The sequence below is a fragment of the Lolium perenne genome, chromosome 5 (genome assembly GCF_019359855.2).
Source record: "Lolium perenne isolate Kyuss_39 chromosome 5, Kyuss_2.0, whole genome shotgun sequence".
NCBI lineage: Eukaryota > Viridiplantae > Streptophyta > Magnoliopsida > Poales > Poaceae > Lolium > Lolium perenne.
In genome coordinates, this window is record NC_067248.2 from 222,917,686 (window position 1) to 222,930,251 (window position 12,566).

General features: G+C 44.5%; 1 protein-coding gene and 1 long non-coding RNA gene across 3 annotated transcripts; both read right to left on the reverse strand.

The window, feature by feature from the left end:
• Positions 1-2,171: 2,171 nt before the first annotated feature.
• Positions 2,172-5,408, reverse strand: LOC127302038 (uncharacterized). 2 transcript variants are annotated; one of them, XR_007852595.2, is made up of 6 exons: positions 4,942-5,408; positions 4,192-4,428; positions 3,669-3,805; positions 3,417-3,544; positions 3,049-3,148; positions 2,172-2,522 (listed from the first exon to the last, which is right to left on the reverse strand). It is a non-coding gene; the product is annotated as an uncharacterized lncRNA (long non-coding RNA). The 2 variants fall into 2 exon arrangements; XR_007852596.2 differs by having other exon boundaries at positions 3,669-3,853.
• A 5,238-nt stretch (positions 5,409-10,646) lies between these two features.
• Positions 10,647-12,314, reverse strand: LOC127304134 (protein FAR1-RELATED SEQUENCE 5-like). Its single transcript, XM_051334840.1, has one exon. The coding sequence runs from the start codon at positions 12,312-12,314 to the stop codon at positions 10,647-10,649; it is 1,668 nt and encodes a 555-aa protein (XP_051190800.1).
• Between the last annotated feature and the right edge of the window lie 252 nt (positions 12,315-12,566).

A 12,566-nucleotide genomic window follows, 5' to 3' on the forward strand; every position in this document is an offset into this window, starting at 1 on the left:
CTCTCCCCGCTCTCTCTCCCTCTCCCTCTCTCTCTATCTCTCTCCCTCTCCCCCTCTTCCCCTCTCCCTCTACCTCCTCTCTCTCTCTCTCCGGTTTGTTAGGTCTCTCTTAATCATGGTATATCCTTGTTAGAAAGCATCTTTGGACGGCGAAACGGTGGCTGGCTCTCCTGAATGCCAAGGGCGATCCAATCGTAGGACAATATCTTCAAGTTGGAGAAATATTTCTCCTAGGAAATGAGGTAAAACTTTGTGTTGCAATTGAATTTTGTCTTATTTCTCCACAACTGCCACGTACAGAGGGTCTAATAAAGGAATGTGAATATAATGTGGCATGTCCAAAAGAGGGTGATTGTGGCCAAGGTTTTGCTACTCCATTGGATTTCATTGGAACTGGTAATGGGGATGCTCTTCTGCCTAAGATAATGATTTTTCATGGAAATTCTCCCTCTCCTTATGATGGGTTTAGATTTCTCCCAGGAGGAAAACATTCCAAAGATGTCTGACATGATTTTCAAAGGATATTGATCCATCTATTGAGACTTTCCATCTTACAATGGTGGTTTCGTTTGGAAGATCAAACTTTTGTTTGGATGATGATTCGGTTGGCATTCCTCTATGAGCTATCATTGGAGGTTTCTATGGCGAACTGAAAGATTCTATGCTAAGAGATAAGGTTTTCTCCTTCTATGTGTCCATCCAGAAATTCGATTTTAATATTCTTAATTTCAGAAAGTTCGCATGTCCTCAATTCATGTGTCTTTACATCTATGGGGAAGAAGATGTCCTCGTTGTCCGAAGTGGGAGGGGGAGGGGAGGGTAGTAGGTTTCGGTGTAGGTTGTTTACCCATTTGGAAACTACGTTATGTCGTGAAGGTTTGTCTCGTTGGCGCCATCACGCGGTGTTGCAAGGTCGGAGTTGCTCCCCGAAGTGTCGCCATTGTGGTGGCTTTGTACGGGGGTCGGAGCTGGCAATCCCTTCTTCAATAAGCGTGCTGGAGCTTCTAGTGTTGGAGATCTTGCTAGATTTAGCAATCTTGGTGGTGCAAGGGATGGGAAGGCTCCAAGATGTGGAGTTCCTTCGGATGATGGTGTAGTTGATGTGTATGGGGAAGTTCATCAGCGGCGGCATGATCAAGCCGGTGCTATCTTCGGCCGAAAGGAAGTACATTTTGTGCTCTAGTACTTTATGCGCCTAGGCATCTTCGTCCTCCTGGCCAGTGTGCCATCTAAGAGGATCTTCCACGACTTCCGTACATCATCACACACCTACCCCGCCCCAAATGGTAGTCCTCGGCGGTGAGGCAGGTGGCCATTTCTTGAGTCCTTGTAAAACGTGAGGACAATGTTGTAATCTCCTTTTACCTTAGGGCCCTCTTTGTATTTGTAACCCACCGATTTAATGAATGTTGCTACCAGGTCTTTCTGGAGTCTGGACCCTTCCCTGTTCAAAAAGAAGAAGAAAAGAACTAGAATTTGCGTAGTGGCATAAGGAATATAATGTTGAATGGACTCTGTTCAACCCAACTAAATAAGAGTATACAACTTGATCTGCCAGCAGTGAAAAATACAGTTCCCAAGTCGATTGTCTGTTCGGCTCAAGATTGTCGCAATAAGCTATTTTTTGCTGAATCTTTGGGTTATACTGCTTGCAAAGCCGGAAAATAGCTGGTTGCACTCGGGTGCATCCCACCTCTATATCCAACCGACCAAATGACCAATCATGCTGAGATCCCCGCTGCTATTAGTATGTTGTGCAGGTATGTTCATTGAATCACTCGGGTTGCAAAGCCTCACTACAGGAATCCAAATTTTGCAAAAGGGCCTTTCCTCACAGCAAATATTTTGCCAAAATGTGACTTCAAATTATGGCCGGTAAATCAGCGATTTGCCAGGTTGATCTTGTCAGGCACTCGGCAAAAGATTTGGGGAGAGCTGTACCAGAGCTCACAGCAAAATAAAGTGATAAGACATCGCCGGTAAGTTAAGGGCGGTTCTGGCAGTCGGACCCCAGATGTCTGTACTTTACCATGAGTTTTCCTGAGCACACGACAAACTACCAGGCGCCACATGTCGACGATTTGCCATGACCATCACTTATGCTGTCGGCGAACTGCTGGACCCCAGCTCAGAAACCTTTGCCGAACACAGAAAAGGATATGACCAGCACAAAAAAATATAATCGACCACAAATAAAGAATAACTCATCTGAATACAAGCATCATCATATTTGACAAACTTGTGCCCTTAAATGGTAGTCCGACAACTCATCTAAAAACAACTTGTATATTTGCCTTCAAAAAATGTAATACACTCATCATCTATTAAGAACACAAAATGGGTCTATTTATTCTGAAATAAAAGTTGCAGCTAGGGATGAACATCAGAGTAGAATTCACGCAAGAGGAATCAGAACAGGACTTAGACAATGCCGGAGGTGACTGGAGCAAAAGAAGGTGCCACTTGACGGGCGTACTGCTCCAATAACTTGCATAGGTCGGTCCAACCCATCCACTCCACCGCTGCTCAAGAAACAATCAATAGCAAACAATATAAGTGAACTTTGTAAAATAATAAAATTAGTTAGCTACAAATCCCTGCAGATAGGCTTCCCTGCCACTAGTTCTTGATTCCACACCAGATACAAGTGTTAAAGGCAGCTAGTATCAGCTCCTAATCAAGATATGGGTGCACAAAACTCATGTCAATATTTTTCAGAAAAATGATCAGCAGTTTATCACATTTGTACATGAAATTAATAAGATTTCTGATGGCAAATCAACTTATCAAATTTGCACATGAACATCCAAATACTTTCATGTATATTATCTGTATGTTTTAAAATGCTGATTGCATTCATCGTAAAATCGCATCCAAAAGAGAACATATAGAGTACCAGCTAGCCTCTTCATGCAGCCATCACATACATTTTACTTATGTTGTTCTACTCAGTCAAATAGAAGGGTGGCTCAGGTTTACTCAGGCAGAAAGAGGATCAAGTACAAGGAACTCATTCACTGATGTAAAGACCAGTTATCTGGTACTTACATGAGCGCCATCATGGCCACTCAGTATTGTATCATTCACACCGAAAGTCATAGATATTGTGGGAGGGTCCCAACTCAACTGCTGGTAGAGCAGTCAAAACCTACAAATAACATTCACATGTAAAAAGGGCATAGCCCAGTGGTTGAGGTCGCAGTGGCGCATCCCAACGACCAGAGTTCGAATCCTGTCAGGAGCGAATTTCTGGAATTCTCACGCCGAGGTCCCGCTTCTACTATATCATTTAGTGTCTAGTTCCTCCTAGCACTAATTCATTTTTTTTTAACTAAGAAATTGCTGACAACTGAAAATGAAAACGTGTTCAGCTTCAGCAACAAGTAGCAAAGCATAGAGTTATCAGTTATCACTACCTCCAGAATTGGCACAATGTGTCCGATAGCTGGACCAGACAATCTAGCCATTGAAATTACATCTCCAGCTCCAGCAGCTTCCATTACTGTCATGCTTGTGCCTTTCTTTTTTTCATGAGCTTGACAACCTAAATTTATTTTGCAATATACAAAGGGCACTGAGGCTTGTAACAAATCCAATAGCTAACATATACTGAATGATAAAGAATGGGTTTGGCACCAAAGAGAACTGTGCAATAAGTTCGGTCAGACCTTTCCATCCTGAATGTTCTGAATCCCTTTATCTGTGTTGCGCAGACCATGAACTTTGTCGCCTACATGGATAACTCCAGAGGTTACACACCCAGTGAGTATTATTCCTAGTAAAAATCATGCTCCATCATGGAAACCTGTAGAAGAGCATGAATAACTCTGCTTTAGAGTGACTATTACAAAACCTATATGTCATGGCAGCAAATAGTACACGTGAGCAACCGCGAATGAGCTATGAGAATACCCTTGCTAATTTGCATATGGTCCATAACAAGATATATGTTATTTACTAACTAGAATTTACAGAGTTAATTAGCATATGATCTGCAACAAGATATATGTTATTTACTAACTAGAATTTACAGAGATCAATATCATTTAAATCATCATAGACTCCAAACAGATATTAACATGTGCAACCTTGACCATAAAGTAACATGAGAGAGATTAAACCAGATATTAAGAGCATGGCATATCTACCAAGTAACGAAGAGAATAGGAGAGACCAAAGGCTTATCTATACCAGAGATTGCAGACCGCTGCGGTTGCAGCATGGTAAACTAACGCCGTGAATGCGGTACATGGCCAGTGTTGATGCGCTCCAGCACAGGTAAGCATGGTCAGGTCTAGCAGCAGCGGCTCGTCGATGATGGGCTCAGGAGCCTCGACGCAAATGTGGCTCATAACTTCATAATATTAGCAAGTTTGTGTACATGACAAACAGACATTGCTCGTTGACTTCCTCCAAAAGTTGTACTACCTGAAATTACACGATATCAACATTAATAGCGGATTAAAAACTCTGTATGCACAACGAATATCTAGAGCATCATAAATGTTGTACAAATTTAGAACTATGTAAATCCCAGCGGATGGGAAATGAAGCACGCATTCGAAGGTAGTGTATTGAGCCACTAACCATTCCACCAGAAATGAGAGCAGTGCCGACTATATATACATGAAGTGCTTTATCTACTGATTTATTTACAGTGCACATCGAAAAAGTGCTACTCTCATGTCATGTTATATAATTATCAAAAGTATCCAGCGAGTTCTTGTACGGTTCACAATCACAATGCAAAAGCATGTTCAGACCTACTGCATTGCTATCGAAGTGAAAAGACAAGCATCTCTCAGCAGTAACGTACAGTGTCGGTTAAAAAAATGGAGACCTAAACTTGTTCTCACTACTCTACCTAGAAATTACTATGTATTGATGATCTGAAGGATGCACAACATTGAGATGCAGGAGGAGATCGAAGAGGGAGATCACCGGCAGCGACAGGTCGGAGTGCGTGTTGGCGGAGGATCTGGGGGACGTGGACGCCAGCAGCAGCAGCTCGGGGCGGTGGTCGCCGGCAGCAGCAGCAGCTCGGGGTAGGCGACCGACAGGTCTTCCCCCGTGCCTCCCCGCCGCCAATATTGCGCCACGGAAAGCTCCTCCCGAGGACGATCGGCCAGAGATGGGGAAGGAAGAGGACGACCGGCCGGGGCTGGAAGCAGACACGCGGCGGCGCTGCTTGTCCAGGGCTCGTCGGGTGGCGGAGAATCGAGGCTTCCAAGCCATGCAATAGATAGAGGGGGTGGAGGCGATGTCCGGGCGGTGGTCAGCGGCTAGAGGGATCGCGGGAGGCGGCTGGGATCTACCGGCGACGGCGGCGCGTTCAGGGAGCATGCGAAGAGAATGGTCTGCGTTTTTTTCTTTGATTGAGGGGAGGAGGATGGTGGGAGGTCCTGTCCGCCGACCAGGTCGGTGCGGACGGACCACCGCACACCGGCCAGGTAAGTTGGGCCGGTCCAGTTTGTTTTTCTTTTTTCCTTTCTCATTTTATCTTTCCATTTTTTTTCTCTGTTTTGAATCTGAACACTTTCAAATTTGAACAATTTTCGAATTTAAACGATTTTTAAATTGAATAATTTTTGAAGTTGAACAAAATTTCAAATTTTGAACAAATTTCAAAATTGAAAGATTTTCGAATTTGAACAAATTTCAAAATTTAACAATTTTCGAATTTGAAAAGAAATTGAACGATTTTCGAATTTGAATAAATTTCAAATTGAAGTTTTTCAGAATTTGCTCAATTTTTTAGTTTGAACAATTTTCAACTTTGAACATTTTTCAAAATGTGTTTTTACCAAATTTGAACATTTTTCTAACTTAAACTTTTTTTCAAAATTCATTTCTCTGAAATTTAAACAATTAAAAATCTTCATACTTTTAATTTCCAATGGTCGCATGCTAGTTTCGGGATATCTCTCGTAAATGGATCGGTCCATTGCTACAACCCCGCCCGCACGCGTCTCGATGGGTCAAATCGGGAAAAAATTGTGGCCCAGCGCGTCGAGCCAAACTTAAAAGGGATCGTCGTGGCTTCCGGCACGAGCCAAATCGGGATGTGCTTTGCGTGGCCACGGATGGCTTGTGGAGGCATCTCGCGTCCTCCCCTTGTCCTCCCCTGGCTCTCCTGTCGGTCTCCCATTTCGCTACCCCTTCATAGGCAATGCCCCCTCCTGTCCTGCCCCACTGCCACCCCTCCATCGCCGGTTTGCGAGCGTAGTTGACGACAGCTGCCAAACGGCTTGACGCCATTGTCGGAGCAGCAACAGAGGTCATCGTCGCCGCCTTCACTGCCGCCGGTAGAGGTGAGATCCTAGCCCCTGTAACCTGACCGCAACATCGGCCGCGACGGCCTTGGATTACCCCGCCAGCAGGGTGTTCGATGAAATGGGAGGCCTCGTTCTTGTCAATTAATTTGTCCCCTTTTTCACGTAGATCATGGTGGACAGCGGCGACCAGTTCTTCTACAAGAATAATCATTGACATGTCCTCCGATGAGGATTCCAACGACGACTTGCTGACAGCGGGCGCGTTGCTCATTCACGAGCATAATGTCGCGCAGATTCCCGTGTACCGTGGCTCGGTGAAGGGACGCTCGACGGCCTTGGGTCGCAAAATAGAACGTGGCCACGAGATGCTCTTCACAAACTACTTACACCACGACAAGTATTTACTCACACCGCAAATGTTTTGCCGCCAGTTTCGAATGTCCAGACCGTTGATCAACCATATCATGGATGGAGTCAAGGTCTACGACGGCTACGTACTTCATCTGCAAATAGGATGCACTAGTTGAGGTGGGGCTGTCTTCTTACCAGAAATGCACGGCAACAGTTAGAATGCTTGCATATGGTTTTGCCGGTGATTATATAGATGAGTATGTGCGGATGAGCGAGTCCAGCTGTGTACGGAGAAGAATATCTAAGACAACCAAATGTAGAGGACACAGTCCATCTATTGTCAGTCAATGCTACAAGGGGTTTCCTGGGATGCTAGGTAGCATCAACTGCATTCACTGGGAGTGGAAAAACCACCCACTCGTTTGGCAGGGGCATACAAGGGGTCATTCTGAGGGGTGTCGTTGCTTCACATGACACATGGATTTGGCACTCATTTTTTGGAATGGCCTCACATATTGACATCAATGAACATATTGCACATGGTCAGTCCTCATGTAGAGTTTGAGGTCAATGGTCACCAGTACAACAAGGGGTACTACCTAGCTGATGACATCTATCCACCTTGGACTACGCTCGTGAAGATAATTCGGTGTCCGAACGGAGAGAAGGAGGCAATGTTTGCTAAAGAGCAAGAAATGGCCAGGAAAAATGTTGAGTGGGCGATTGGTATCATATAAGCTCGTTGGGTTATCATCACCCTGCTAGAACATGGAGTGTGTGAACCATGTGGGAAGTGATGATCGATTGTGTGATCATGCAGAATATGACTGTTGAGTTAGAGCGGGGTGATTCACTGTTTGACAAGGATTGAGAAGGCTAGGGAGAGTTAGTTGGTCCTCGGGGTGGTCCGGCATTGTTTCAGGATAACCTTCATGTGTACCATGAAATCCGTGACATTGCACCGCTAGCTTCAGGCTGATTGAGTTGACATTTGTGGGTGCATGATGGCAACATTGTTGGGAACAACAACGAAGAATACCCTGCCTAGGCCTCTTTGTATGATTGACCATTTTATTTGATTCATATACTTTGTTGTTTAATTAGTGGATGATATGTATGTAATAAATTTGAATATTTCACTTTACTTTATCTATTTTTACTTGATTTATTTGACCATTTGGCTAAAATGGCCACATTGCCAACTTATTTGGCCGCGATCCAGATGTGTCCGCGTGGACGCAGCATGCGACCCAAAAGGCATGTCGAGCGCCGCCCCCCATGCGCCCATCCGCGCGGTCACCCATCCGGTCAAAATAGGACACAAAATGTGTCCTATTTGGGTGGCCGCGTTGGAGATGCCCTAAGGCATCTCCTGACGCAAATGTATGCACGGTTGATAAATGGGGCTGCATCCTAGCCTAGCGGCCCGACAAAAAATGTTCGGCTTATCCGCGGGGACGCAAATGCGGCCCAAATTTAGGGTCAAAATGTGTCGGCGCGATGCCCGTCTGACCGCTCCTTCCTACCTCGGGTCCGCCTGGCAGGGACCCGTCTGCTTCGTCCTTTCCACTGCTTCATAGTACTAGCGGCCTCGGATCCACCTTGTGAACACCAAATTAATGGCGCACAACACAACGATGCAGGTTCCCTAGGCCTAGCGATGGTACCCAACTTAGTACGCGCCACCCGCCCCTCGGCTGCCTCCGATGTATAAAATGGAATGTGAGACGAATCCATTCCCTCACACAACCTTAGCTGCTGGCCGTGAGGTCCTTTTCAACGGGAATGGATCTATGTACCTCGACTGGGGCTTTGACAAGTTTGCCCGCAAGCACAACCTAGTGGTCGGGTGTCTGCTGCACTTCTTCTACGAAGTTGACGGCGAGATGAGTGTCAAGGTGTTTGACGACTCATCCTACCGCAGGCAATACCACAACGACGACAACGGCAACCGTGAAGACCGGCTGTAGATTATAGGGTGTTCTTTCTTTGAAGTTGGTCAGTTGAAGCCACTAGTGATCCACTAGTATAGATTTCTGGATGTTCTTCCATCGAAACTAGTGTAGCGAGGACGCACGGATGTTCTTTATTCACAACGAAGAAGGCTAAGGGCCAGCAAAATTTATGTAACATGTCACAAAACATATGCAGTATGCCATCCATCAATGAAAAATTATTTTAAACCAGTGAAATGCGTTCTACCGCTGAACACCTCAAAATGCAAACGAACAGCCATTGTCTGGACGCAAATTCTATCTCTTAGTCGACTTCATTCTCATCGTACGCCGAGGTCACGCGTCCGCGCCGTTGGATGAGATCGGACGATCGCGCGTCGTCCCGCGCGGGGGCCACCACCTGGTCGTAACGTCCGCCGCTTTTTGGTGCGCGTAGTAATTTCCCAGGCGGTTCAAATTTCGGGACTCGTGCGGTCGGCGTCATCCATTTCGCTCTTCGCCCAAATCTCTCCCGGAGCTTCGCCAAATCGCCGCCGCTCCCCCGCGATTCTCGCCGTAGAGTAGGAGATCCTGGCCGCGGCGGGTGTACACCATGTCGGCTTGCGGCTGATTCGTCGTCGGAGCTGCATTTCCGTCCGCTCGGCGGGGGGAAGGTCTGCATCGCTCGTCGACGGTGAGGTCTGGTTTGCGCCCTCTCCTCCCTCGAGCGCAGCACCCGCATCTGTTTTTGCTCTCTGTGGTTACATCCTTCGTATGTTCTGGCAGGGATTCGGGGATTTTTCGGCTTTTCTCTGTTTGCTGCTACATCTACTTTGGCGCCCGAGCTGTTCCTGGTAAGTGATGGCGATTTTCGTTCAGCATATGTTAGGATCTGTTGAAGCATTCACGGATCTAAGTTATTTTTCGAGGATCTCCCCTCCGCAACTGCTGATTTTAGTTGTAGCAACATATCCATGGTCAAGCTCATAGCTGATGTGTGTGGATCCTTTTTTTTGATGCAAACAGTGTTACATTCTAATGGTATTGCTATTTCCTATCTAGTGGTTACATGCACCCATGGTTTTTGCATGCAGTGCTATGTATGTGGGAATGAAAAATGTAACAGTGTAGCACATGGTTATCAAAATCAAATGCTAAGTCTAGTTTAGTCCCTGCAAAAATGGTTATCAGTTGTTTTCAGGTGGCACAAAGCATGTAGCACATGGTCCACAAACCATGTAACTAGGTCACACAAACCATGATATAAGTATCTGCATTACTGCATGTCACATGATAGCTATACCTGGGGGGCATGTAACTGAAAATGATATGTTTGTGTTCGTTGCCAGCAGCTGTAGCTGTGTAAGTGCTTGTAACATATTTTTGCTAAGATGCATGTAACTGAATCTGGTCAGTATATTACTGAATCATGTACAGCAGCTACAGATATGGGGGAAAGGGATTTTTCTATTTTTTTTTTTGCTAGGTGCATGTAACTGAATCTGGTCAGTATATTACTTCCAGACCTCGACGTAGTATGTTACATGAGATATCTTTACTTAAATTTTTTTTTGGCTGCTTTTAGTGGCATGTAAGGTAACTATAGATTTTTATCATCTTACATGCAGTGTTTATTGCATCACGTCGACCTTGTAGCTCCGACTCTCTACCATCTTTTTTTCTACGTTTGAGTTTTTTGGTGCATGTAACATCATAATGTGTAGGACACAAAATGGAACATGCAGCTTACATATATGCTATATGCAATAATAGATTTGAGCTAGCTTTTTTTCCTTCTGTATATTCAGATTAGTTGTTTTTTGTTTTCACAGTAAAACTAACTAATTTTCTTAGACAGAAAATATAACTATGGACAACAACGAAGAATCTAGGAACCCCATGGTTTCTCGTTTAGTTATGGATTACCTTAGTCTGCAGCCTGTCCCAGTAATTGGTGTCCTCTTGGTTTGTGTCCGTTTCTCTTCATCACCTGAGGCAATTTTCCATGCACTCCACACAGTCAAAGCTTTTACTACTGCTCCTATCAATTATGTCGTAAACAGCACACGGCATGCTCAACTGATTCTTAGATGGGCATGGTGTATGTCTGAAGGATCTGCTTCTCCATGGGAAAGTCCCCCCAAAGCCTGACTGTCTTCTCATCACCATCAAACTCATGAGCATCTTCTGTTACATCAATTCTTTCCTGTAGTTTCATGTACTGCTTGAAGAAACGAATAAGGCTATCATGTGGATGAACATACTGCTTAAGAACAGCATTAAACCCTTCACTTCTAGATGTAGTTTGAAGGAATGGGAAAAACCGGTGGCGGAAATATGCTGGCACAAAATACTCACGCAAATCATAGAGGTCAAGAAAATGTGTGTTATCTGCAACCCCATGCGTTTCCACCATATTTGCCCACCGCTGTTCAAACTCTTCCGGTGTCATGCTGTAGTCAATCACATCATTGAACTCTAAACGCAAGTCTTCTCTCTGAGCAACAAAAGTACCAAGTTTTCCCTGTACTTTTTGCATTATATGCCACCTGCAGAACCTGTGTATGATGCCAATGAACACAATGAGGATAGCAGTTCTGATAGCTGCATCTTGATCTGTAATGATGTTCAATGGATGTAGTCCATCCATTGCCTCTAAAAACCGCTCAAACAACCACACAAAGTTCACAGAAGATTCATTCCTCACAAAACCACAACCAAGCTGGATGGATTGACCATATCTATTTATTCCAATGAAAGGAGCACATGGCATGCTGTACTGGTTTGTCATGAATGTTGTATCAAAAGAAATACAATCATTGTACAGGGGGTAGACATCTCTTGCTTTGCTATCCACCCAGAACAGGTTCTCCACTTTATTTTCTGCATCTAGCTTGAACCTGTAGAAAAATCTGGGATCATCTTTCTTGATTTCTTCAAAGTACTCTAGCAGCTCTGGGATATATTTAATCATGTCATAGTTCCCTAGTTTTGCAGTGTAGTTACTAACTGTTTTGCTGTTGTATGGGACATTCTGCTTGCTCCCATATAGCTCCCCCATGATTTCCATGATTCTTCCTGAAGTAAGGTTGACTTCATGTAACAAGTCAATAAACTTTTTCTCTTCTGCAAGGATCTTGTTGTGTGATCTCAAGTATTTCTTAAGCGCAAACTTGTCAATCACCTCATGTGTATGCACCTCAACAAACTGAGTAACTTTCCATCTAGCACCATCACGTTTTACTCGAAGCTTTGCTTTGCAGTCGGTCAACACAGTTAGCTTACGGTTCCTCTGCTTAACTGGGACTGCTTCTTCTTCTCTAGGCTTCCCAGATTTGTTGCAGACATAAACAAATTTATCTAGCTCACCATCTTTAGCACATCTCCTAGATGATTCTATCTTCACTGAAAAACCAATGTGGTGAGCATATCTGTTGTAGTGTTGCAAAGCTAGTTCAGGTGTGTCAAACATCATGCCAACAAATGGAACCTTTGGAACATATCCTTCAGGCGTTGACTCAACCTCAGCTTCACCATCGCTTTCCTCACTGGAAAGTGTAACACCAGTCCGTGCACGCGAATTAGCTTGCTGATCATTGTTTGAAGGACCTGCTTCATCTCCTTGGGGATCGACACGATGGCCTCCGACTTCTGGCGGCTGCCCAGCATGTTGATCAGTTGATGTACTAGCTTCAGGAGTTGCATTGAGATCAAGGCCACCAAACCAGTATTCAAATCCGCGAGCCCTTGGCATTCTCCTTCAAAAACAAATATCTGCATGGAATCAATGACATGAATCATTAAGATTTTTTGGTTGCACAACTTTTTTTAAAGTAAATTTACATCTATTTTTTACCATCTTCAGTTAAATAACATTCTCCCTTTTTATTTTTTCCCTGTTTTACAGGTGCAAGTTGTAAATATCTTCCGCAGAAAACCAAGGCAATACCAGGAAAGATCATGTGACTGACATGGCAACCAGTATGGGCAAATTTTATGCAGTACT

Excerpts from the sequence above, each read along its gene's own strand:
- LOC127304134 (XM_051334840.1), bottom strand. The coding sequence starts at position 12,314 with ATGCCAAGGGCTCGCGGATTTGAATACTGGTTTGGTGGCCTTGATCTC.